Source organism: Ursus americanus, chromosome 3, assembly GCF_024610735.1.
Source record: "Ursus americanus isolate L20-20 chromosome 3, mUrsAme1.1.p, whole genome shotgun sequence".
NCBI lineage: Eukaryota > Metazoa > Chordata > Mammalia > Carnivora > Ursidae > Ursus > Ursus americanus.
In genome coordinates this window covers 46990151-47018097 of record NC_142129.1, presented here as the reverse complement: position 1 = coordinate 47018097, position 27947 = coordinate 46990151, and the positions used below count along the sequence as shown (strand labels likewise).

General features: G+C 43.3%; 1 protein-coding gene across 1 annotated transcript in view; it reads right to left on the bottom strand.

The window, feature by feature from the left end:
* JAZF1 (JAZF zinc finger 1) overlaps positions 1-27947 on the bottom strand; it is a 327118-nt gene that overhangs the window by 40837 nt on the left and 258334 nt on the right. The window contains exon 3 of the mRNA XM_045792964.2: positions 6114-6310. Coding sequence (XP_045648920.1) covers positions 6114-6310 — 197 coding nt within the window. The remainder of the gene's footprint in view (positions 1-6113; positions 6311-27947) is intronic.

The following is a 27947-nucleotide window of genomic DNA, read 5'->3' as shown; positions in this document are numbered from 1 at the left end:
AATTAGTATATAAACAAACAAGCGAAAAAACCCATGGGCCAGGAAAGGGTGTGTTAGTGACCCTGAACATAATGCAAGCCAGATAATACAGCGACGTATTGTCATTCTCTAGCAACACGGCACCTTTCTGTGAAATGTAAATAGAGGCCATTTTCTTAAGTAGGAAGATTTTGGGGAATGTTTCCTTGGCATGGTCTAAATATTTAACTCTTCACGGCAGAACCTGTGAGAAAGACCAAACCATGGCTTCAGGAATTCATAAGTACGTCACAAAATTCAGTCACATTGAAATATTTTGCTTTGCTTCTCTCATCTTCCACCACGCAACAGAATAGCATTACTTCTCTCCTTGGGTGGGTAGGGGGAGGTATGTTAGTTTAGACCTACCCTTAGTTCTCTTTCTCTGAGATTCTCTGCTTCTATCAAGCCTACTTAAGTTTATTTTGTTTTCTAAAAATAAAAGCATGGCAGGGATCAGGAGAGTCCAACTCAATCACATTAAAATAGCTTCTAAATGTCAAGTAAAATTTTATCAGTTGTAGAAGTCATTATTGCAGAGTAATTTCCATCCTGAGAGAAAAATACTTTTTAAAAAGACCTGTTGTGGATCAGTAACTCCTGGAAATTTAAAAATCTTATAACCCGAACAACTTACTGCAAAAGCCACAAAGGAGTGTTAAGGGTCTACTGTAAGGCCAAATAGCAGGAGACACAGAAATGTGAAGTGAAATAACACAACATAAAAACTCGAATTATGCATTAATAGATATTATCTATGACTTCACACTCATTATAGGGAGCCTAAACAAGAAAACAAAAAAAATTGGTTTAATTTCCTTGGATGCCTTCCTCTGGTTTAATATTTGAATATCCACCCCCTCCCCCCGAGTGGGCCAAAATATATGTACAAGTATTTTCCAGGAGAGACTATGCAATGCTATTATAACCAGAAATCCAGCCAACTCTTTCTGTGGCTTCTCCATTAAGACATAAGCGAGCATCTGTTCAGTCCCTTGGACCCATCTCTGGAGTCCTAGCAAGTAGACTACAGCAACCTTTCTCCACGCAAGGTGGAAACATGTTAACCCAAGCAAGAAAACACATGGCTACGACAACTAGACTGATCGCGTTTTAAAACAGCGCTTTCCCAACTCGGGCTATAGCTTACAATTATCTAGTTTGAGAGAGCTTTTAAAAACTCCCAGGGCCCAACCTCCCCCTGCCCTCCCCCGGTCCCAACTAAATCAGAGTTTCAGAAATGGAACCCAAGCAAAAGGTGGCTTAACAATCCTCTAGGTTATGGGATGCCTGGGTGGCTCAGTCAGTTAAGCATCTGCCTTTGGCTCAGGTCATGATCCCAGAGTCCTGGGATCGAGTCCCACATTGGGCTTCTTGCTCAGCAGGGATCCTGAGTCTCCCTCTGCCTGACGTGCTCTCTCTGACAAATAAATAAATAAAATCTTTAAACAAAACAAAACAAAAAAACCCTCCAGGTTTTGGGGGCAGGGGTGTGTGCCTGGGTGGCTCAGTCCGTAAAACATGCGACTCTTGACCTTGGGGTCACGGTTGATCTCGGAGTCGTAAGTTGGAGCCCCACGTACAGTGCAGAGTTCACTTAAATTAAAAAAAAAAAATATTCCAGGTGATTTGGATTACAGCCTGATGGACAGTCACTCTTTTAAGAGAATCAGCAGCAAATATTGGGGTGGAGGTCAGGGTGGGGAGAGAAATTACTTTCTTAAATAATTTACAGGCACTGATACCTAATACAATCTGCAAAGCTAACCTCAAGACCTTTCCTATAGGATGATCTCCTTCCTCCTCCCAGAAAAGATAATTATTTTGAAACAATATAAATTCATTAAACCCTATTTTGGAGGGTAGGAGGCCATCAGTAATCCTGTCTAGATCTTCCCATTATATGCACTAAACAGTTGTAGTTATAAAAGTAAAACAGACTCAGTAGATGGGAAAAAAGAGAAAGGTGACAATATTAAGGTAACCACAGTTAACTTTTTTGGAGTAAAAAATAAAAACTGGGATCATGCTGCACATGTGGTTTTGTAACCCAATAATGTGAAAACCTGTGTCATTACATAGTCACCGAAAACACTGCTGTGAATGACTGCAAAGCAATCTACTGTTTGAAATGGCCGTAACTTATTGGTGACTGAGGTTTGCTTTAGGTTTATTCACAGACACAATTAGGACTATGATCCCTTGAATGACAAAGGAAGATTAATCTGATAACTACTGAAAGGATAAACCGTTGGTATCATGGTGAAGAGACGGCAGGTGGGGTGGGAGGGGTACAGGTAGCATCTGCCAATTTGATTGGTGGAAATACTCCCCCCATGGCCAATTTCAAGATAATCCTTCTAACAACCGGTGTGCAAACCTGAATATTTAACAACTGGCTCTCTGGAGTCAGCTCCGGCTCATCCTTAAAGAAAACCCCGGCTAAACCAAAGTAGTCAGTTCTCTATTTCTGATATGCTATTTGAATGGTAGAGTGGGAGTTCTGTGAATGAAAGTGAACCACAGTTCCAGTTATCTTAACATCCTGTTGTATTTGGGGTTTGGAGCTGTCAAGTTGGTAACTGGAGCAGCTAGATGGCTGAAGGTCTAGTAAGAGTTTCCTAAAAGGTCTTAATGTGGGAAGTCCAAGTACACTGGAAAGGCCACATGTTTTGAACAGACAGACGTGGGGCTTTGTGAAGTTAACCTTATTAAAGCCTCTATTTCTTTAATCTGCATATGGGAATAATAATGTGGTCTCAGTGGAGCTGGTATTGGGATTAAAAACATCATATGTCAAGTATACAGTAAGCATATAATAAACACTCTACAAATGTTAGTCATCTTTCCCCCTTAGCAATTTTACTCTAGATGTTATTACTTCTAAGGAGATGGGTATGAATTCTTTTGACACTTTATTTGCAGGGAATTTAATGAAGTTGATCTTTAAATTACATATCTTTATGATTCAAACCAGGGGTTGGCAGACTGTGGCCTGTGAGCCAAAACTGGTCTGTTGTTATAAAGTTTTACAAAAACTTCTAGTTTTGAAGGCACATCCCATGCCCATTCATTTACAGAGTTCTACGGCTGCTGTCATACCACAAGGTAGGACTGAGTCGCTGGAACAGAGACCACAGGGCCTAGAAAGCACAAAATATTTGCTATTTGGTCCTTTACAGAAAAGGTTTGCTAACTCACGATTTAAACCATTCTAACTTTCCTTAAGTGAATACTTTATTTTATATACACATACACCTACATATATATATTCGAAATAACAAAACAACTTAGGATAGAAAATGAAAAAGATGAGGTAAGAAGATTCTCCCAGGATTTAGAAATTGCAAGATAAATATTAGGTCCAAGAATACCTGAGAAATACTTGAAACTCCAGGATGAAGCTGAGCTCTAACTCAGTCAAGACAGTGTATTTTAATGACCATTTTATAAATGAGACTTTCTACAAGAGGACTATTACTTCTGGACCTGGAATACACCTTAAATGTGGAACTTGGAAGAGTGAATTTAGGAGGTAGAAACTTGGAATATTATTTATAACTTGGCAATGAAAGTGAACGAAACCACATTAGTCAGGCAAAATAAGCTGATCTCTCTAACTACAGGTAAAATAACATTTCAAACATTGAAAAATGTATACAATCAAAATTGTACAGGGTAGGGGTTTAAGCAACCATTTCCCCTAATTTTTGATGTTTACATGGAACGTACTTCGAGCAGCAAATAAGTTACCAATGATCCTGACAGACTGAAAATGATACATCTTTACTACAACATAAATTAATTCTCTCAGTGGGAAGTTGTTAAAATAGGCAAGGTGTCAGAAAGATTTCTTTATGTCTGAAGGAAAGGAAATGATTCCATTTCTTCCAAACATTCTTACATGAAAAATAATAAACTCTCACTTTTAAACTGTCTATTTTCATGGGGTTCCATGGCACCCGTTCCTAATTGGGGCAGTCATGGTTATCTGGTGTTGGCTACAAGTCAGTCCACATTAAGTCAGGTATAAAACACTCTCCGGTACAAAACTTCCCCCATAACTCATATTATGTATGAATAAATATTCATGGAAATACCCAGAAAAGAGGATCGCAGAGTTACACTACGTTCTCATAGCTTTCCCTAGATTTACATAGCAAATATTACATGATGATCCTGGAAAGTAAATCTCCACAGAATAAAAGGGAAATACGGTGGCCTATCTAAAGGAATGGACAAATGCCCAACACAAATGAGCCAATTAATCCTCTACAAGAGAACGATGCCGATTCTGCTCCTGAAGCAACTAGTTGAAAACTCCAGAGCACAGAGATGAACATTTATTGAATGCTGGGTGTATACACATGCTCTCACATTAACTCACACAAGAACCTGTATAATGGGTATTATCAGTGATGTCTAAAGGGAGAAGTACGATAGCAACCCTCATCAGTCTGCCTCGCACACCTGTCCTATCTTCGAAATGCCTAATCATGACAAAACACAGGTGTCTATCGCCATGAGTCCCCCAAACTGCCCTTAGAAAGGAGGCCCTATAATCAGAGTCAACTAAGTTTGCAAAACTTACTAAGTCCTTTCCTTGGAGATCAACAATATATATTAAAGCCCTGCATTAAAGAAATCAGTGTACTTGGTCTAACCTTCATCACTTCCCCTATCCAGGAAATCCCTTTCCCTCCAACTGCTGCTATTTGGTGAAGTAAATATTCTGAAACACATTTTGAGAAATACTACTGTAGTCACCTCCCTTGATGGGAGATGGCTGAAAGAGAGATCTGCAAACTGTCAGAGAAAATCCACTTTTTTAGCCACAGTCGAGGGGGTGATGCTACAGAGATGATGGTGTGATTCTAGGTGGCTTCTCTTTGGTCTCAGGATCAACCCACAGTACCCTGGTCCCTGCCGAATGCCCTGGCCTCACCTCACGCTGGTCAGCTGGCCTCTTTCAGGACCTGGGACCTGCCAGGCTCCTTCTCACAGAGCTTCTGCAGAATGTTCCCTGGCGGGACAGCCCTCCTTTCCCTCTTGGCCTACTTGAGTCCTACTTACCTTTCAGGGAAAGCCTTTCCCGAAAGTCCGTCTAGATGCTCTCAGATCACTGAGTTCTATATAGCACTTGTCATGGTTACAAGGCTCTATGTATTTACTGCCCGTCTAAACTCCGACTGCGGGGCAGGGAACTAGAGGCCCTATTTCTCGGATGGGAAAAAGAAGAGGAGGGATCTTTCCAGGCTCCTTTGCCTGTCCTCACTCGTTCCTGCCCATGGAGGAGCAACGACTTCCTGGCTCTCTGAACTGGGGAGAAGGGCCCAGTCCTGCTCATCTCAGGGCCCAGGGTGCACTCGGGGCTGCTCGGCCTCTGTGTAAAAGGGTGGTTTGCGAAATAAGTTGATTCAGGGAAGACATACAAGAGAAGCCCCGCGGTCCTGGATCCAAGCTCCATTCTGCAGTTTGGCTTTACTAACAAAGCTGATCTTGATCTTTCCTCTGGCTGCTGTTTAATTTTTCGGTGGCTTCTCCAACTGGGAGGGGAGGACGAGCGTGTGCTTGTTGTCCCCCTAGAATACCAACACCTTCCACCAGGCCTAACCTCCCTCAGGACGGGGATGAAGTCTCCTTGGGCTCATACGGTAGCTCTGTGCCTGGCACAGAGGAGGCACTCGGAATTTTTTTTTAAACATTTATTATGGAAAATGTTTAAAATAAGCAAAATAGGGAGAATGGTCTCATGAACCCTATGTACTCATCGCCCAGTACCAACACTAGTCAACACACGGCAATCTTGTTTCATCTACTGAAGCAAACCCACTACAGCCATCACACGTGGCAAAGGCTCAAAAAAATATCCTCAAAACCATTCCCACATACAGACACAATAATTTATAAATATTTCTTCAGTGGTAGAGGACTAAATCAACAAACTCACAAAGACCAGGGTCAAAGAGGGAGGGGGTGTGAATCGTCGTCAGTCCCCGGCCCCTTCTGCTCCCAGCATATCATACATCCCACTCACGCGCACGCTGTTCCCCAACAGCTATCCCTTCCACCCAGGGTAGGGCCCAGCCACTCACCCGTGGGAGTGCTGCTGCGGAATGAAGAGGAGGGGGTGATGGGCGGGGTCACGGGAGGAGTAAGGCTTCCGCTGCTGTGGCGTGGCGGAGTGGACACATTCCCTCGAGACACTGAGCTGGACAAGGTCAGCGAGAGCTTCGGCTGAATCTTCTTCTTTAGGGACTCCTGCTCTCGGCGGGCAGCATCCGTCATGAATCTGAAGCAACAACAGAAGGTGAGTAACCTGGCCTGTCCCTGGAGCATGAGGAAGGATGACAGCTCCCCCGACTTGACACATGCCCCACCCTGGGAAAGGGGCTTGTTCACAATCTCAGAGACTCACAAAGGTTCCCTTTTGCTATGGGATGAAATGATCTTCTAGCTCACTGTCTTCAGGGTCCTCACGGGTAAGCCCCATTTCTTCCTGAGGCGAACCCTGCTTGTGGGAAACTTGTACACACAGACTCTGTCTACACCCGCTGCAGTGCCTTCGGTTAGAAGACTTCCTCTCTCTTGGAAGGGCCTCTCTTCTTTCAACTCATAGAAAGCCCACACGTTCTCAAAGTTCCCCAGCACTCCCAGGTGGACAGGGCCCCCTTCATCTGTGGGTGGGTAGGATTCACTGTCCCTACTGCTTCACTGCCGCTTAACATATGCGGCCTCCTGAAAACAGATTCCACTCCAGATCCTCATCTATTTGGATTTTTAAAAATTTTCTTGGCAGACTGAAGGTCTTGTCTCCCTCACCGTTAGCTGAAAGGAAAGGACACAAGTCCCCGTAATTGCGGCTAGCACACTGCCGAGCCCATCTCTGTAAACATTTACAGAATGAGTAAATCCGCCCAAGCAGATTCAAGAAGGAAAGAGAGCAGTACAAGGAGGAGGAGGACTGCTGAAGACCCGTGTTGTTGTGATTTTATTACCCACACAGGGAAGGGTGACCTTTCCTGATCATTTCACTTAGGAAACTGCAAAGTTATCCCTTCCACACTTCTCTTATGTTAGTAACATTCAAACTGTTCTTTTCTCACTGCATAACATTTCATAAATTCATGTAATACAAGATTTAAAACAATCTATGGCATGATGTCTCTCACCTAAAGAACAAACTTCTTTTCGGACATCATTCAATTTTTTAAGTAGGTTCTGCGCCCAATGAGGGGCTTGAACTCACAACCCTGAGATCAAGAGTCACGTGTTCTACTGACTGAGCCAGCCAGGTGCCGGCACTTTTTTTTTTTGTATTATTGGCAGGCAGGCTTTGTCAGCTGCATTTCTGAAAACTACGGCAGAAAGCCTAGTGAACAGAGGGCATGAAAACATTTAGGGAATGAAACAGGTGCCCATGCCCACTGCCGTGTCCTCTTAGCCATGGCCCTCCAGTCCTCCCTGTACCCAGGCCCCCATCATTACGTGCCATTTGAATACAATTCATCATTAATTAATTCCCTTGTACTTAAACGTGGTATTAACGACCCAACACATTTCACATTCTGTCTAAAAAATTTCTTAGTATTGGGGCGCCTGGGTGGCACAGCGGTTAAGCGTCTGCCTTCGGCTCAGGGCGTGATCCCGGCGTTACGGGATCGAGCCCCACATCAGGCTCCTCCGCTATGAGCCTGCTTCTTCCTCTCCCACTCCCCCTGCCTGTGTTCCCTCTCTCGCTGGCTGTCTCTATCTCTGTCGAATAAATAAATAAAATCTTAAAAAAAAAAATTTCTTAGTATTTGTCTTCACTATGCTAGGAAGTTTTAGAAGTCAACAGATTGTTCCAATGCCTGGTAAAAAGTTTAGCCAATCAAATTCCCAATGAAACAATATTACAGTATTGTTATAGTGTCTTAAAATGTCTACTTTTATACTTGGAACATGGATGGCACATTTCTTGAATGGCTTCTGAATATAATCTAGATATATAACAAACCAGATTTTTATGAAGAACTGAATGATAATAAAGCCACATGCTCTGCCTTGAGCTCTTGGGTTTTGTGCTACAAGGTGGCAAAGCAACATTTGCTGCAACATGGACGGCACTGGAGGAGATAATGCTAAGTGAAATAAGTCAAGCAGAGAAAGACAATTATCATATGGTTTCTCTCTTCTATGGAACATAAGAACTAGGAAGATCGGTAGGGGAAGAAAGGGATAAAGAAAGGGGGGGTAATCAGAAGGGGGAATGAAACATGAGAGACTATGGACTCTGAGAAACAAACTGAGGGCTTCAGAGGGGAGGGGGGTGGGGGAATGGGATAGACCGGTGATGGGTAGTAAGGAGGGCATGTATTGCATGGTGCACTGGGTGTTATATGCAACTAATGAATCATCGAACTTTACATCAGAAACCAGGGATGTACTGTATGGTGACTAACATAATAGAATAAAAAAACATTTAAAAAAAACAAAAATAAAAAATAAAAAGAAAGGAACGATGCCACAGGACAACTGTTTGCACCTGGAGCCAGGTCCTCATTTACTTTCAGACGCAAAGTTGGCTCTACTGTTCTTAAGACTGCCTCCCCTCTCCCCCATAAACTTCTATTCAAAATACGGACTCTCAGAGAAAAGCAAAGAACTAGTGATTTCTTCTATTATTCTAAGTAGAATTACTAACTAGCACAGTGCCAAGCTTCTCCAATTGGGGTACATGGTATGTGGGGAGTGGGCAAAACCACAGGACATATTGCTTCTTCCAGAAAGACCAATGGTTCTCGATGTAGGTAATTCAAGTCAGTTTTTTGTTTTGTTTTGTTTTGTTTTGAAAGTAAGCTCTAAGCCCAATGTGGGGCTTGAACTCACAACCCTGAGATCAGAAGTTGCATGCTCTATCGATTGAGCCAGCCAGATGTCCCTCAAGTCAGTTTTTTAAATGGTAAAAGAAAGCAGATACTCTATGGAGTAGAACGTAAAATGTGCATCTTGCACCTTAGTGAAGAGTACGGGGCTTGGAGCCAGGCAGACCGGGGCTCCAGCCCAGCTTGTGTTACTTACTATGTGACTTGAGGCAAGTTTGATAAACCTCTCTAAACCTCAGCTTTATTCTCCGTAAAATGGGACTAATGACTTCAGGCAAAGTGTCTACATACATCTTTTCCTTTTCTGCTAGAGAACTGATCTTTGGTGAAGCTCAGGTAATCTGCTAAGATGGTACGGCAGCTAGGCTAACAGCACTCCCGAAGATCACACTGACCCCTGACTGGCAAATCGCTTCTGGACTGGGAAGAGTGAGAAACCATTTATATACACCGAATAGGAAGGGAGAGCCTGGGCTTCCTGAGTGTGGCGATCTTGCACCCAGGCACGTCCCAGCGGGGAACCAAGGAGTGTGCCTATGGAGTGTTACAGGACCTCTGACTCCTTGTCTACTGGGGCAGCTCCCACCTTTGCCTGTGGGGCATCTTGTCTACCTTGCACCAGTGAGGACTTGGCAGAAGGCCTGACGCTGTCCTGCTGGCAAGCTGTGGCTCTCCCCACTATTCCTCTGATGAGACCCAGTGCCCACCATGGCTTCCGGTCATCTTGTGAGTCTGAATGTTAACGATCGAAGAAAACCACTCACTGATGGACAGGATAGTGCTGACTTCAGAGGATGGTTGTAAGGATTAAATGAGGTAGTAGTGCCTGTCATACAGGAAGTGGCTCAAAACATGGAAGCTGTTATCATTATATAAAACTTAATAATATGATTTTATCTATATATCCTGTCTACCCTACTTAACTCCAAGTTCCTTGGGGACGCACTATTTGTTCATAGCTCTGAAAGCTGCTGGCTCGTGCCTCATCTATAGAATGTGGCTTGGCCAACTGGGAATCAGCCCAGAGGGTGCATATACAGTGTCAGACGGAAACTCTTGTCAAAAGAGGGAGGTAGGAGAGGAGGGAGACAGGCGTGGGGTGGGGGGGGCAGGCTTGTCTGTGTCTTCTCTCACCCCAGTGAAACAGTAGCAATAGCTCGTGCCTTTTACTGTAAAATACTCTCCTACAGCTCAGATATAAAACAACAACCATAAAAAAAACCACAACCACGTGCCCACACATCCCCCACCTTCACCCTGACAGGAGTTTGGTCAGCTATGGACAGCCATCTATTTTTGGCTTATATCTGCTAAGTGCTTTCTAGAAGTGAGAACGAGACATCATGTTAAAAGCATTAAACATGAAACTCATAAAGCACTTCTGCCAACCTTCCTCTCCCTCCACCCTCCCTCCTCCTCTCTTGGATTGCCGGTTGTGAACTTGCTCGCAGCTCGACTCGTAAATCACGGCAACCCTGCCATACCAACACACACAGCTGCACGATTTAGTCTCGGGGACAACACACCATGCGCACACACACATGCACGCATGCACAGGGGTACACGCCTCGGGAGCAGGGGTTACAATTCATCAGCTTCTCATTGGCAATACTGCCCAGCTCCGCTTCCTCTTTCACTTATCAACTATGACTTTACTATTTTTTGAGACCTACTAAACCGCAAAGTTTTAAAGCAATGTGCCACCAATATAGATAGCTCTTTGTCAGAAGATGGGCAGATTCCCAATGGCAAGGCATCCCTCGGGGAGACAAGTTTATAAAGAACCTATGCGGCGGAAGAAGGTCTTGAGTGCAGCCAGGAGCGGGAGACTCGAGTAGCTTGGCTTTGACCAGAAAGCCAGGCAAATCTCCCTCTCCGCACTGTGACACATCCTTGAAGGACCACAGCCCTGATCTTTCCATTGCCCCTATTAGAAATGTTCCCCTGTATTCCCATGGCTGAGAGGGAATTCAGGCTTGGGCAGCCACATCGCCCTGTGGTCAGAGTTTTTCTTGATGGGTTTTCATACGATGGGTCATCTTTTGTGAAGCCCTCAGTAATACAGCCAACATGGGGCGCTTTAGAGCTGGAAGAAACCCAGGTAAGACAAATCACCTAGTCTAACCCTCTCGTTTCTCACATTAACTGGGAACTGAGGCGGAGTGGCCCGTGCAAGGTCACTTTGCTGGCGAGGGACAGAGCTGGCGGGAGAAAATTTCAGCCTCGGGGCTGAAATCCAATGCTCCCAACTCTGCCATGCTGCCGTGGGCGTGTCAAAGAACTCGGAGCCTTCTTGCTTTTGCTTCAGAGTCCTGCTTAAGGACTTCAAAGTTGAAAAGGCGTAAGGAACCCGAGCTTAGGGCTTGAGGAAACGTAGAGGGAATCCCTCTGGGGCTTTATATGCTGGAAGTGGGGTGGTTGGGAGACAGGAGGCCTCAATCTCTTCATGTTGGCCAAGCTCTGCTGTGTGGGGCTGCTTGACTCCTGGGGAGCCCTGGCGTTGTCGCCTCACGGGGCTGTGACATGGAGAAGCCTAGCTGTGTCCGCCTCCCCAAATTTTTTCTGCTTTGCAACGGGAACTGTTCTGATCTTAGACTAGTTGCTACTGTGGGTTTGTACTGGCTTGTGAGAGCTGGTCATCACATTTTCAGGGATCCTTGTGAGCCAGTTGTCAAACACACCCATTATTAAAAACTAAATTATGTGAATTTATAATTAAACAGGTTAATTTTTAAAAAGGTAATATGCAATGCTTATCAACTCTTAATTATTTTTTCCATTTTACTATTATTTATGTGTTTTGGGGCTATTTACATTAATATGCTGTTTGCTGTAATTATCATGTAAGGATGTGCTACTATACAGCTCTTCCCAGCTCTGTTCAATGACATCACGTTGGTAGCTTGAAGCTGTCTGCAGCGGGAGTATTTACACCATGGAAATTGGCAAATATTACCAATCAGGGCTTTTTTTCTCTCCAAAAGTCAGTTATTCAACATTTATCAGAACACCTTGTAGTTGTTATTGTTGTTGTTGTTTTTAAACATAGAAAAGAGCATTTGAACCAGACTCCTTGCCTACTCACTAGTGGAGCCAATCAGGGAAGGGATAAAGAATATATAAGAAAGTCTTCCTTTCCTTCTAAAAATTATAAAAATACATCGCATTGAAATATACTTACGTAAACATTTTTATGGGTTTGTGGCTTATGTTTAAAAACATTTTTTCAAATCATGGACCATACGTACACATACACACACACACCCAAGTGTACATATTTACACGTGCCATTTAAAGAGTAAAGTGACAGTCTATAGACTCGCCAGTTTATGAAAGAAAAAATATTACCAGAAGTTATGAGGTTTCCAGATACAAGTATGGTTGATTTTCCAGAGTATTTTCCTTCAAGTATTGCCTTTCTACACATAGAGAAAACTGAGTATTTCTTAAGGAAAAAAAAAAGAGTCACCTGAGAGTTCACTCACTGTTGACTAACAGCCTGGAAATCTGCGGTCAGGCAAACCCATGTTTTCCTTTTGAAACTGAAACTGCCATACGATTAATTTTAACTTTCCTACAAATCAGAAATGCCCACGTTACTTCCATTTAATATGGTCATTTGTAGTAATATTTGTTATTGCTTGGGGAAGTACATATTCCTTAAGTAAATTTTCAAGACTCCATTATAAATCTTTTAAATCCTTAGACCACAATGTTCATTCAGTCTGACATGTTAAATGTGGAAACATGAATATAACACCGCAGGGGGAAAATGTCAAACTGCTGGTCCAGGGAGACCAGTTTCAACCACAAACTCAGGAAATTTACAGATTTCACTGGAACCTGGGCAGAAACCCCACTGCCACCGAATCTATGGCCAAACACCTGAGCCTAAGTGTCCTGCTGGGGAAAAAACCACATGGCTTTCCCTGGCTCTGGAGAACCCAGGCATGGAAGTGACCACTCGAAACTTGGGTCTCTCTCGGAAAAACTTGAAAAGAATCCAAACTACGAGATGCATGGTGCGGTTCGGTTGTTATTATAAGGCTCTGGAGAGGGCGTGTGGTCCAGAGGCCTGAGCTGTGCGTCGGGAGGCTGTTCTGGGGAAAAGAAGCGGGTGGCCTCCGGAAGTCCCAAGGCCCTCCGTTCTGGCCTTGGTTTGTCTACTTGTTAAAACTGAAGCATTCTGGTTTTATGGATAGATGTAATATATCTCCCCTAAGTTCCTTCCCAGCTCCAACAGTCAGTGATTTCAGCAAGAGCATCGTGTGGTGTTTTCCAAACGTTTTATTTATTTTTTAAACCTCAACCGTTGTAAGAAGCGTATGTCATACTGGGAGCCTGTACGCATATGTATAATTAGGTCTGCAATCGCAATTTTGAAATATCCAAAGCTCTGAAAACTGGAAAACTTTTTTATAAGTTTGGCAGCAAAATTCATTGGGAGACAAACCCTGAATCGAACTGCTTAAAGGCTACTTACACTATTTATTGTGTTTAGTGTGAATATTCACATGCCTCACTGTACAAATATTAATGCGGTTGATTCCAGGGCCTGCCCCAGACCCTGCGGGGAGCCTAATGTAATAGGCAGCATTTGTACCATATTACCTTCCTGAAATCAGAAAAAGTATGAAAATTTCTGAAATCGGAAAAATGATAAAACATCCGGACACGAAGAATTTTTATGTAATTTGTCTGAAACAAAAATTTTGTGAAACAATCCTTCCTACATGTGATATACTCTGATATCTTTCTATTCTATTTCATTTTAACAAAATATCCTGCTCACTGATTTCTTGACCTACTAACGGGTGAGAGCCTGAGTTTGAAAATATTAGCGTAGCAGTTAAGAGGGTGGTGGGCTTTGGTGGGGGGGGGGAACACTTAGATTGTAATCTCTGCCCTATGCTCTCCAGCTGTGTGACCTTGGGCCAGTTACCTCTCTGTGCCTCAAGTTCTCTCTCCGTGAAGAGTGACATGTTAGTAACAGGCCCTGTCCTACAGAGTTGTGAAGACTGAGTTAATACATGTAAAGCACTTGGGACAGGGCCTGGCACTTTGACCTTAATAAATGTCAGGTTCCTGGTACATGATGGATACGAGCGAGATTTGTTCTGGAAATCCTAATTCACAAATCTTTCATCTCTGACACTTAGGTCAGCAATTGGTTATTTCTGAGCTGAATTACGGAATAATAGGATAAGCGCTTGCTATCATTAATTCTGACTCTGAAGGCTAAGAGCCGCCCTGATTCTGCACACATTTATTACCCGAGTGCTGCCATCACAGGAACATTTGAGAAGCTACAATACAAACAGAAGGTTCCTCTACTGAGGGACAACATGCTGGGGGGAAAAGGTGCTATCTGTAAACCCCCCCACTTTCTCTTCTTTACTTCTCTGAGTAGAACCAAACCCTAGAAGGCCCTTCTGGCAGGATGAACAACAGGGGACCGTCCACACAGCCAGCCGAGAGAAAGATGAAGTTTAAACCTGCCCTCGCCCTGGGAGACTCATAAAGTCGCACAGGGCTCGCAGTGGTCCACAACCGGACCCCTGTACAAAGTGCCGCATCCAGCTGCTTCACTGGAAGTCCAAAGCTTTGTTCTGCTTTTTCAGTGGCCCTTTGGGCACTGTCATTTTTCAGTGGAAGCAAAATTGTGAAGCCCAGAAAGCCTTTGAGGAAAGCTGCAGGGAGCTGGCAGGGAGACCATGAGGTTCCAAGCACTCCCAAATCTGGTAACTCTAGGCTCCAGACAACGGGATTTCTGACTTGACAAGGACACAATCGATCTTTCCAGGGGAGAGTCCAAACTGTCCATTACCGATTTTTCTTTTGTCTGACTACGACCACATGCAATCCAGGACAAAGATGGACAGAAAGCCAGTAAGGAAGTAAACCACCCACAGGACATTCGAATACAGACCGTGGGAAATGACCATGAGAATAATGGGTATGTTTCGGCATGCGATCACGTGCGGCCCGCACGTCAGAAGATCTGACTGCTGCTTTAGGTGGCCATGCAATGATGGCTTTCAGAAGACACATCTGCTAATAAACTCATGAGGCAGGTCTTCATATTTTAGCAGCAACTTAAAGCCGCAGTGCAGCTGAAGGAGTATTTGGTTAGAACAGCTGGCCAGTGAAACATAACCTGTAAGCAACAAACGGAGTAATTGTTGTCCACGCCCCTTTATTAACAGAGGGGCCTTTCCTGGTGATCACTGGGAACTTAATAAATGTTGTTCTTCTCAGCAGACAAAACTAGACAAAGTTTAGACCCTGAGTCATGCTAATTTCAGAAGGTTTCTAATCATGTTTCAAATAAGCATAGGTTTCAACTTCTCATCCCAGAGCTATTTTTGACCTCACAATCTGAGGCCAATGGGGTGGATTTTGAAGCTTCATAAAAATTTTTGCAATGTCACCAAAACTCTGAGCCTCTTTTAAGATGCTATTAAAAATTTAATGCTAAATAATAAAACTAAAAGCAGCACCAGGAAAAAAGCCACACCATCTGACCAGATCAGTGTGGCACTTAACTTGTGAGGGTTTTCTTGCATGTGATTTTCATCTGATACTTACATGGGTTGTGGGCATAATTTGTGAAGTACACAGCCAATGAATCCGACTTTGTTCTTGGGTACCGAACTAAGCTGACAGATCTATTGCGTTAAGACTTTTCTCTCTCTTTTTCCCTTTTAAGTTTATATCTGACACATACAGACTATTGTTCCTGGACTCTGAGGTGTTCTGGTCTAATCTGTACAAAATAAATTAACATTGAGGGCAAGTCAATTTCCTATCAGATTTTGTAGCTCATTTTTCTTAAAAATTTTTACTTTATTTTTGGGGACAGCAAGAAGGAAAAAGAGAGGGGAGTAAGAGGAAAAAACCCAAAAAGCCAAGAGGTGATTTTAAAAATATCCATTCTCAGGGCACCTGGCTGGCTCAGTTGGAAAAGCACGAGACTTGATCTCAGGGTTGTGAGTTTCAGCCCCACATTGGGTGTAGAGATTACTTATTATAAATATAAAAACAAATCTTAACAATCATATTTCCTTTCTTCTTTTTTTTTTTCTTAAGGCAGCTACAGTTAATTTACATTTTCTATGGCATCTAGCCTGGATATTCTCAGTCTTTTAAAAATATTTATTTAATAACTAACATTGGTTTGCCAATTTTTATATTGCCAACTGCCAATTTTTATATTGCTTTGTCTACCTACCAACACCAGCCTCTCGTTGAAAAGAAAAAGCCATTTTAACATAAAATAGGAGAACATAATCTTGAATAAAATAATCCTCTCTTGAGAAAGATTGTTCTTTATTCTACGATTGTGATAATAATAATAAACAGGAAAAATTTTACTTAATTTCTGAGGGGTGCCTGGGTGGCTCAGTCAGTTAAGTGTCTGTCTTCGGCTCAGGTCACAATCCCAGAGTTGTGGGATCAAGCCCCCAATCGGGCTCCTTGCTCCGAAGGGAGCCTGTTCTTTCCTCTCCCTCTGTCTGCTGCTCCCCCTGCTTGTGCCCTCTCTCTCTCGCTAGCTTCCTGTGTCAAATAAATAAATAAAATCTTAGGAAAAAAAATTTTTTTTTTTTTGAGATTCAGGGATGACTGGGGGGCTTAGTCAGTTGAGCACCTGTGTTCAGCTCAGGTCATGATCCCAGGGTCCTGGGATCAACTCCCACATTGGGCTCCTTGCTCAGCGGGGAGTCTGCTTCTCCCTCTGCTTGCCGTTCTCTCTGCTTGTGCCCTCTCTCTGACAAACAAATAAAATCTTAAAAATTTTTTTGAGATGCAGAGAAGCTACATTAAATGTAATTTTATCATTTTATAATTATATCATCTGTACATTGTATTGTTTATAATATAGTGTTTATAATTATTCTCTAGATACATGATATTAATGATATCTCCCTTTACTGTCACCACTGCCATTGCTAAAAATTCTGTTTCAAGGAATGCAGACCAAATGAAACTCCTACGTGTGGGAGGAATCATTTGCAATATGCTGAACGAAATGAAAGCAGCCAAATATGAGCGTACCCAAACCCAGGGAGCTGGAGCTCTAACGGCTGGAAGCAAGGTGGAAAGAGCTGAGTCTCCTCCTACGGCAGGGCACACAGGGGGGGCTTGGCTGTGGGGTGCTGGGGGCTCCCTGGTCCTGCACGTCCTTGGAAGCTTGGAGAGTATACACCAGTGGAAACATCCTCATGAACGGCATCATTCAAAGACTAGCAGCTGTTCTGTGAATAGTACTTAGAAATCACTACAACTTTTTTTTTTTAAGCCAATAATCTCTTCTGGAATTTTAGCACTCAAATGAAATTCATGTACTGAAGCTGTGTAACTGCAATAATGCACAAAATCCCATTCCTGCATACCATTACTCTGTATATTCCCAATAAATATTGGGGATTTCTTAACAACCGAGGAGTAATAAAGTCAATCTATCTTAATGAGAGCTCTGGTTCTGGTTCCAGCAACCACTATTTTAAGCCACAGGTCAGCATAAATTATCAGTGAAGCAATTAATTTTGATTTACTTTAGCCTGAATAGAGTCAACCATGGTCTTTTTCATCATCAATGCCAAGAATAAAAACCACTTCTGAAAACTACATGCACAAATCTTTGGTTTGGAGGCCAACTGGAATGTCCCTCTTTTGGCAGCATCTCTCCATCACCCTTTCCATTCCTTTTCCACTTTCATCGAATTGGGAATAACTATGGCTGTTTCTTACATATGGTTTTCATTGCTAATTTGACATCTGTGTCAAAACCAATGAACAAAACAAAGAAGTTGCATTTTATGAGGTTTTTGTGTTACAAAACTACAAATAGCTTGAGTTTTTTTGTTTTGCCTCCTCTGGTAGTAAATTAAATGAGTTATTTGAGGTTTCCATGTAAACTGCTAATGAGATGATACGTAACTCTCCCCATAAGTAGGGAGAGGTTTAAAAACTAAAGAAAAAACTGGATATAGAGTCTCTGGAGTGTTAGTTCCAATATCACTAATGGCTGTGAACACAGCCTAGTGGTTGAAAGTCTAGGCTCTGGAGGCAAACTCCTAATCTGATTTGCTAGGTATTCGAACTTGAGCAAGGTACTTACCCTCTCTAGCCTTGGGATCCTAACTCCTAAAACAGAGATAACTAAACACCTACCGCATCCAGGTTACTGTCAAGATCTCATTAGATAAATGCACGGAAAGCAGTTGCCCAACATAATACTCAACATGCATCAGGAGGCCGCTCAGTCTTGGTATTTCTATGGGTGTTAAGCTCTATGCACCTGACTCTCCCCCAGGAACTATGAGAAACTGTTCCTAAATCTTACGCTCATTTGACTGGATAATCCCTACATAAGAGGACATCTTGCGTGAGGGGGCGGGGGAAGGGGTTGCAGTCCATAGATGGGCTTAGATAGATACGTTAAGCCTAGGATCAAAAGTCTCCATTCCTAAAGAGAAGTCCTTCTCCGATGCTGCCATGACCTTCTACTTAGGTGAGCTAACCAAGTGACAGCTGACCAGAAGGACCAGTGACACCAGCGCCAGGGGATGGGGCGCACTAGAGGGCTCTGGTTAGTGAAACGCCAGGCTGAGAAAGGGGAGGAGACGTCAGGGAGATTGTCGAGGACTCTCAGTGTCAGAGGAGATCTCCAACAGGCAGGATTTGTGTATGTCAGGGATGGCATGTATCATTTCTCCGGTGCCGTTCCGAACCCACTCTGCCCACGAGGGCATCACGCACTGACCAGAGCGCCTTCTTGCCTGCGCTGCTTTTGCGTTCCACCCCGGCTTCTCCACGAGCAGGCCTGCCGCGGCCACTGCGCACTGATTCAGGTTAGCGTATAAAAGGACGGTGTGCGCCATCTCTGGTTTACGTATCATCCCCTCTAACCGCCGGTATTTCTACTAACATCCCCAGTCTAGGCATATCCTAATTCATTCGGACTACACTGTATCCATTCTCAGAGAACTGGGGAGCAAAGACGGCGGACGATAAGCATATCTGAGCGAGGGGCGCCTGGCTGGCTCAGTCAGAAGAGCACGTGACTCTTGATCTCAGGGTGGTGAGTCTGAGCCCCACGATGGGTGTGGAGATGACTTAAATAAATAAAACTTGAAAAAAAGGATTTCAGAAAGAAAGCTATGTCCAAGACCAGAGCTGCCTCCAAGTCTCCAAAGTAAAGCAGGCACGTAAGGCACACAGATAATTGCACGTATTCAGGAATACAATTGTAAGGCCAACTGCTCACCGGAACTTATTTTCGCATACCTGGGCCTCACGTATATACAGAGTAGCAGTCAGTAGATCAGCACTGTTTGGGAACAGAGTGGAGTCAACAGCAATTTTTCTTAAAAGGATTAATCCATTTAGGCAGTGAAATAATTTTGGGGGCAAAGTCAGTTCTACGCGTGGTCTGTCCTTCACCACGTATACATCTGTGGGCATCAGACGCTTATAGACCTCAAGTTCTGCGGGCTTTGGGGGCTGATTTTTTTCAAAGGGATTTGTTTTCATTTTGTTGCAAGAGCTCCGTGAAGCTGCTTCTGGACTAGAGTTTGATTTCCCCTATTTTTCAGGAGGCGGCACTTGACGAATGTGCTTGGGTATTTGATTCTTCAAATAAGCACATGCATCCGGGGACTGAATTATTTTTTTAAAAAATCAAAGACAGGAACTTCCGTGTCTTCCTGCTTGAGCAAACAATGACTTTGTGAATACTCAAGATACTTGGTGTGCATAAATATTGCAGCTGGAGAAGATGGGGCGGTGATGATGGTGATAATTTATACTTTTTATCAGAGATCATTTCAAAAGCACACAAAACGAGAAATCAGTATGATGAACTGTCTCATTATTAATATTTTGCCATCTTGTGTAAGCTTTCTCCCTGCCTACTCCCTTTTCAGGCCATGATTATTCATCATTCATATATATCCCATCCTGTGTTCACATCATGACTTGAAAAATATACAGGGATAAAAAAAAATTGAATAGAGAGAAGGGAAAAAAAGGGAGAAAAAAGAAAAATTTCAACACAGTTCTGGGGAATACCTAATGAAGATTCAAAATCGAGTAAGAAGATGGTTAGAGGGAACACAGAACTGCAGGGTCGGTCTATCTCTCTCACCCACCCACCACTAAACTATTCTGCTTGCAAAGTTTGAGCACTTTTATACAGAGCACATACTATTAAATGACATAATGAAGGTTTGTTAATTTGGAAGGTCCGAGTCAATGGTTCCTGACTCCATCATGTAGTGTCAGATGGTGTGCTTTGACTATCATAATGTTATTTCTACTGTCCCTTAGATTGTGTGTGTGTTGGGGGGGGATGGGGAAGAATAACACAAAACTACTATTCAGTATTGCTTCGAAATGAATTTGTATTTTACAAGATCCCCTAGGCACCTTTCCTCCACAAGTTCCACCCCAAATGGGGAATTTACAGGTTGGAGGGAAAAAATTCAGGTGTATTTGTGTGTGTGTGTGTGTGTGTGTGTTTAAAATTTTCAAGAATGTCAGTGTATTTAACTGCTAATGAAGTGTTCCTTGGAGGGGGGTCTCCAGCCCTTCTGCCGACTTTCAGGGAGCAGCCTTCATTTGCATGCCAAAAGCAGGCACAAATCCCTAGCATGGGCTGGTTCCCAGAAATACGTGTGCCCCCACAATCCTGTTTATCCTGCTGGTTTATTTCACGAACCTTTTCTTCACAAAGAGTACAGGCCCCCATTTCAAGCAGGCCAACCTGATTATCCCAAATCCCTAATTAGTGTAATTAAAGCTTTAATGGATTGCAGCCAGGATATAAACCATGCAAACCCCTTTTTTAAACTTGTTGAGTGTGCAGGTCTGGTCCACGCCAGAGGGCTTCCTATTGAGGTGCTGAGGGCCCAGCTCTCCCGGAAGGCCCTGGACACCACTGCACCCAACACCCAGGCCATTTCTGATAATCAGGGAGCCTCTCCATCAGGTTCACACATGCAAACCAAGCTGCCCCCCACAGTATCTACTGAAGCAATGGGCATTTTCGTTAAGGAGACACCTCTCAACCTTCTTGTGGATACTAGTCTCTCAGGGATTCTTCTCCTGTCATTATGCCCTGGAAAACAAAGCCACTGCCCGAACTAAAATATTCCAAGCAACCTAGGAGAATCTTGTTAGATCCTGCAGAGTGCTCTTGTATTAACTCTACTACACAGAATCGCTCAGAACTTTTCCAATAACCAAGGCCTGCAGCTTAAACCCATGGTTTTTGTTTTTGTTTTTTTAAGGTGTTTCCTGCAATGTGCAAACCAACCCATTCTTAAAATGGCCCTGGTGAGTGTTCACATTATCTAAGCTCTAGATGGATATTTGGAAATATCAGAGAAGGGTAAGGGGAAAGGATCTACGATTCCAGAAAGGCCTTTTCGGCGACTACTACGCTAGATGCCCCGTAACTATTACCTTCTTGAATCCTCATTACAAACTTGCCAGGGGTTACTATCAGTCCCCTTTTCTTTCTTTTTCTTTTCTTTCTGTCCTTTCTTTCTTTTTCCCCTAAGCAATCTCTACACCCAACGTGGGGCTTGAACTCACGATACCAAGATCAAGAGTCACAATGCTCTATCGACTGAGCCACCCAGGCACCCCTATCAGTCCCATTTTACAGATGACAAAGTTAGGCCTCTGAGACATTAGGCAGTTTGCCCAAGGACCCACAGCTAATAAAATGCCATAGGAAAGATACAAACAAAAATGTTAAAGATATGATGTCCAATCCAATAGCCATCAGCCAGGTGGGGCTACTGAACACTTGAAATGTGGCTGTGAAACTGAGCAACTGTATTTCTAATTTAACTTAATTAAAAAAATTATTTATTTGAGAGAGAGCACAAGCAATGGGGGAGACAGGAGAGGGAGAGGAAGAGGGAGAAGCAGACTCCATCCCAGGACTGTAAGATCATGACCCGAGCCCAAATCAGCCACTTAGGAACTGAGCCATCCAGATACCCCTTTAAATTTAATTTAAATCTAAACAGCTACATGTGGCTACCGTACTGGAGAGCACAGAGAACATACTCGTCACAGAAAGTTCTACTGGATGCTGCTGCTACAGTGGATACCGTTCAGTTCTGGATATGCTAGATTTGAAACGGTGGTGGGATATCAAGGGGCGTAAACAAGGTCAGCAGTCTAGACTAGGAGTCATCCACTCAGAGGAGGACAGCAGGAGAGCACGTAGGGAGAGGAGGGACCAAGGTCAAGAAGAGAAACTTGGGAGCAATGCCCACATTTGAGAGAGTCCGAGGAAGAGGAGCCCCCAGAGTTACCGAGAAATAGAGTTCTTAAACCTTTTCAGGCTTGATAATGTCTCCTCTTACATTTTTAGATGAAATTTGGGGGAACAGATATGTTGTGATTGAATAGCTGTTTTTTTTTTTTTTTTTTTTAAGATTTTTTATTTATTTGACAGAGACAGCCAGCGAGAGAGGGAACACGAGCAGGGGCAGTGGGAGAGGAAGAAGCAGGCTCCCAGCGGAGGAGCCTGACGTGGGGCTCGATCCCAGAACGCAGGATCACGCCCTGAGCCAAAGGCAGACGCTTAACGACTGTGCCACCCAGGCGCCCCACAGCTGCCTTTTTTAATGAAAAAGGACATTTGTTTATTCATTCTATCATTTTGTGCAAAAATGGCCTCCCTCTGAGAGGCACGGCACTCACACCATCCAGCGCAGAGCCGGGAACGCTATGTTCTGTAGAACATTCGCACAGGACGCTGCATCACGTGATGTAATGTGCAGGAAGTGGTTTAAATTCAACTTCAAAAATGTACCCAAACCCCCTTAAATAAGGAGAGCCCGAGAACTTGCCGAAATAAAAACTCTGACGCAGGTCCCTGCGGTAAAGGGTATTTTATGATGGTTTTTGCTTAAACCCCCCCCTTTCGGTTGCCTGGGGGATTCCTCACGAAGTTATCTGATCCTGTAGTTCTTACTGTGTAACCGAAGTCACTCAGAGAAAAAGCCTAATCCTTTTCCTTATTGGGAGTGAAAAGACCGCTCATGAAGCCTTTGCGGTAAGGAATTTTTGTTTGGTAAGATCTGAGACCAAACTCTGCTTTTTTCCCTTGGAGAGGGTGAGAAAAATCTTGGGCCAGTTTACCCCATACTTTCATCCTACAGAATAGTAGAGTCTGGAACTCCCATGACTTCAAATGGGAATTTGTCCCCCCCCCCCCAATCGATGGAGATGGGCGATGTAGTGGGAAGAAGGAGGGGTAGTGAAAAAGGTATTAGCAACGTGACAGATGAGCCTGCTAACATTTAGGTTAGACCTACAACAAAAACCTTGAAATTCAGAGTTCTGAAAAGCCCATTAAAACATTTCCAACTTTTTTCCTACGTAATTTACAACAGGGCTTTGGTGAGTACCCATAGTGCATGTGGCCCTCGAATGCACAGTGCAGAACTGGAGAGAGGAATTCTCGGAGTTAAAATGTGTGAAGCATGCAAACAGAAGGCCTGTGTTGCCTATTAATACCGGGGAAAGACTGGAGGATGCCAAAATTAAGCTCCCATTCTCCCCCCTGCCCCTCACTCCTGATTGTAGCGGACAGTGTTTGCAATCGCGGTGCTGAATTTACATACAGCTGGCTTTTGCCCCATTTGTGCAGTTAACCACATTTTCCCTGTGTCGACATCACTCCCTGGGAGGACATGAGGAATTTGCAAGGAGACATTATATCTTTCAGGATACCTGGGAGCCATTTAGTGAGTAATTCACCGAATGGAACCCTAGTGCCTTTGAAAGAGTTAATTCACCTCCTGAGGGTCCCTGAGAATGTGCTTCATCAGGCCTAATGGGACCAAAGGGAGGTCATTACAGAATAGTTTATATGATTTTTTTTTCAGTAACCAAATTGACTTTTTCTGATCTTTTTTTATGTTAAAATTTCCACCACAACAATGCGATACATTATTAAAAAAAAAAAAAAAAAGAAAACACTAGAAGGCCATACTGTTTGGACAAGTAGGATGGGTGAGGAGTAGGTGACCTTTTTAAGGGCGGGCAGAGGAGGGAGAGAAGATGGAGACATCCCCCCCCCCCCCCGCCTTGTGAAGAGAGCTTGGGGGGCCAGGCCTAGGCAGCCTCGAAGGGGCCCTGAGGATGCTGGGGGCATCAGCATACTTACTGCTAAGGATGGAAACAATTTGCTCTTTTTCAGGTTGGGTCAGAGCTCAGTTCAAATCCCTCCCTTCCCCTCCATCTCTTGCCTGACTGAAATTTCCAGAAGAAGGAATTCCAGCCCAATTGTGGGAAGCCTTCCAGATGTCTCATTCCTCTTATATGCAAGCAAAGAGCTACTTTGGCCACTTTCTTTCTGACCTACACTGCTTTTACTAGAAGTGAAGCTTAATTTCTCTCATTCATTCTTGGTGAGGTTGCTACTTAGCAGGGGCTGTGGTAAACAGAAGAACAAAGGTGGGAACTGCAAGATGTGTCTCCAGCTCTACCACAGGCTAGTTATACGCCTGTGTTCAAATTTTGAACCTCTCTGGGCCTCAGTTTCCTTATCTGTAAAATGGGAGTTTTATTTACTCATTTATTACTACGAGTTCTGGGAGAATAAAAAGTGGCTTTCCAGGAGACACGAAGTCCAGTAAAACATAATGATAAGGGCAGAAGAAGTAAGGCAAAACACGGCAGGGAATATAGCACAGAAGCAGGAACGGGGCTAAAACAAACTGGAGTGGATTGACTCTTCCTGAAAATGCCTGCAAATGGGAAAGTTCTGAACAAACGTAAGGGATTGCGCGCCACATTTCCAGTCACTCAGCAGAGGACTGCATGTGCTGCGACTCCACTGAACAAGTTATCGATGGAGGTACACGGGCTGAGGGAGACAGTCCCTGCTCTCCAAGGCTGTCACCTAGCTGGTACGGGGAGCCTGAGGGGAGCACAGACAATTCTGAAGCAGCCTGTGGGGAGAACGTCAGCAATAGGGTGAGGCTTAAAAAAGCAGGAGAGCACGGCGTCCGGCGGGGCTGTGGTCCTGGATAGTGAGAACGGTGTGCGCACGTCACCCACAGCCCCTGCTGTTTCTGTCTGTAGGAATTCTGTGTACCTTTTGTTTCCAGACCGCGTTTCTGACTCTCACGCGTTCAGCATGACTGCCAGAAAGCAGCCCTCATGTCCCTTGCTAAAAATGGAAAATTCTGCTCACCAGCCAAGGATAAGAGGGGCGTGTGGCCAACACTGACCTCGCCATTTCTTACCCAGTCACCCAGATAGATGAACCACTTCTTAAAAAGGACTAGATGATATGAACTTTATTTTCACACAGGGTTCTTGTAGTGTCTTGTATGTCTGTTCAACCGTGACTCCATCTCGACTCCATCTCGTGCTCAACTTTCCCACATTAAAGAAGCCTCTGAATTTCCCAAGACATACGTAGGGCTCCTCTGTCTTTTAGAATCTCCCCCTCTGGTGTGCTAATGGAACCCATTTTATTTGTAGTAGTAACCAGAGCACCATTTACTTTAAGTAAAGAATTCTAGCTGATGAAGAAATGAGCCCCGGCTCTTAAGCAAGGATTAGACTCAGCCTCAGTAACCAATAAGATGGCAACCGCCAGCCATTTTAGCTACAAATTACCGTTAAGAGTTTACTATCAGGATGATCCCTTCAAGCAGGCCCTATTAAAAAAATAATCACCATCTGCTAGACTCCCCTTTTTTTTTTTTTTATTAAACTGGTCATTAATTACTGGTAACAACTAATTTCGTCTGGATTTTATTGAGTAATTATAAAATAAACTGGGGAGGATATCAAGCTTCCTGCCTTGCTGAGGGCAGGAATTCTTTATAATGCTACATTTCAAAAGGGGGTTGTAATAAACCACCAAATTCCATTTAATATGGTAATTATAATTCTCAAAATTCATCCTTCCTGTGGTTAACGAGTGCCTTCTTTCAGCTTAGCTCAGCCTGACTTCAGCTTGGGTCATTAAATAGCAAACTAGTTTTCACCCACTGGTAACAATAGATCTTTCATGGGTTATTGCCTAATTAATTGAGGTGCATAATTTGATCACTACAATTTTTTAAAAATTTCATACTCCAGGTATCATGTAACAATACGATATTATTGTAGAGTAATTAAAATGGAGTTTTAATGTTTTGATTAGAACAGGTTTATTACTCTGGATAAGGTAAAGTGCAAAGTTTTACTAATGTTTTTCAACTACATTTAGGTTAAAACATTCGAAACAAGCCATTAATTTAATAACATGCTCATCCAAAACAAATCATAACTCATTTCTTTTTACTGCAAAAGTAATTGAGTAATGAATAATGAAAACCATCCCGCTGAAGAGGGCAGTAAATATGTTGACTTTATTATTAATACTCAATTTTGGTTAATAAGGCAGCTATTAAATCTGAAACATGATGGACTTGATTTATTGACTTATTCAAGATAACAGTGAAATACTATCTAGTAAATTCCGGGGTTCTTGGGAGAAGATCTGATCATGAAACAAACTGGAATTTAACTAAAATTTCAGTTCACATTAGAACTATTTGACCTCAAACCTCTTTCCCTGTACCTCACGTGTTCGTTAAAAGTATTTCAGTTGCATGTGTGCACGTGAATGAGAGGGAGGGAGAGAAGGAGGAGAGAAGAGGGGGGGAGGAGGGACCTAAGAGCTTTCCATATCATTCTGCACCCTTGTGAACTGGAATTCTCTGGTGAATCAGTATTGCTTTGTTTTTAAAGCTCATAATACCAAGACGGCATTAGTTACACCTAAAAGGTGGTCTGTAGCCTCAGTCTCAAAAACAGCAGGTTAGTGATGATTCAGGGAAAAGGAAAGAGAATTCATTAAATGTAAAGGGGACTAATGGAGTTTTTTTTTTTCCTCCTGTAAATAGAATTGCAGGTGATTCTTTAGTTATTCACAGGAGTTATGTTCTAGAAAGTTGCTGCAAACACTGAATTACTGAATACTGAACCACTGTGCCACAGGTATTGACTCTTGCTTTTTTTACAAAGGAAGTTTAGCTGGAATTCACAGATAATGAATCTGGTCATCATGAGACTCGATGATGGTACCTTATACCACAGACTCTTCCTACTCATTCATCCATATGTTGTTATTTGCTTATCCACCAGGATTCTTTTTCACTCGTAAGAATCTCTGCCTTATGACAGGCCCTTCATTCCATGGTATGGGCCAGAACATACCTACTTTATTTAGTGAAGCCTGAAAAAGCCAGAGCTCACCAACTGATGGTCTATGGAATGCTGACCCAAGATTTAAAGATGAGATTTTACAGGACAATTTAGTCTTCCAGATCCTTTTGGAAAATGAGTGGCTCTGACATCACTGAGCCCCAATTCTTCCACAGCAACAGTGAGCGGAAAGCAGAGAAGCAACCTCTTCTCCTGGGCTCTCAAAGTCGCTCCCTGTTTTTCCAGCAGCCAGCCAGCTCCACTCATTTACAGCATTTGTCTGACATTCCTTCCTTCCTACATTCCTTCCTTTCTTTTTTTTTATAAGGATTTTATTTATTTGAGAGTGAGCAAGAGAGAGAACATGAGCAGGGTGAGGGGCAGAGGGAGAAGCAGATTCCCCGCTAAGCGGGGAGCCTAAGTCGGGACTCGATCCTGGAACACCGGGGTCATGACCTGAGTGGAAGGCAGACGCTTAACCGAGGGAGCCACCCAGGCGCACCCATTTGTCTGACATTCTTAAGCACTTGAATTTCCCACCCCTTGCTTAGACATACACATCTTCAATCGCCCTTATTCAGTAAATATTTATTAGATGTCTACTATGTGCTGGGTGGTCTTGCTTTCTGAGAATAGCCAAATAAGCCCCCTCCAACTTGGAGAATCTGAACTAGGTAGAAAAACCAATATCTAAACAAACAAAAAGCAACCAATAAATCACTGATTTTTTTTTTTTTTTAAGTAGGTTCCATGTCCAGCATGGGGCTCAAACTCAGGACCCTGTGATCAAGAGTCGCATGTGCTCTACTGACTGAGCCAGCCGGG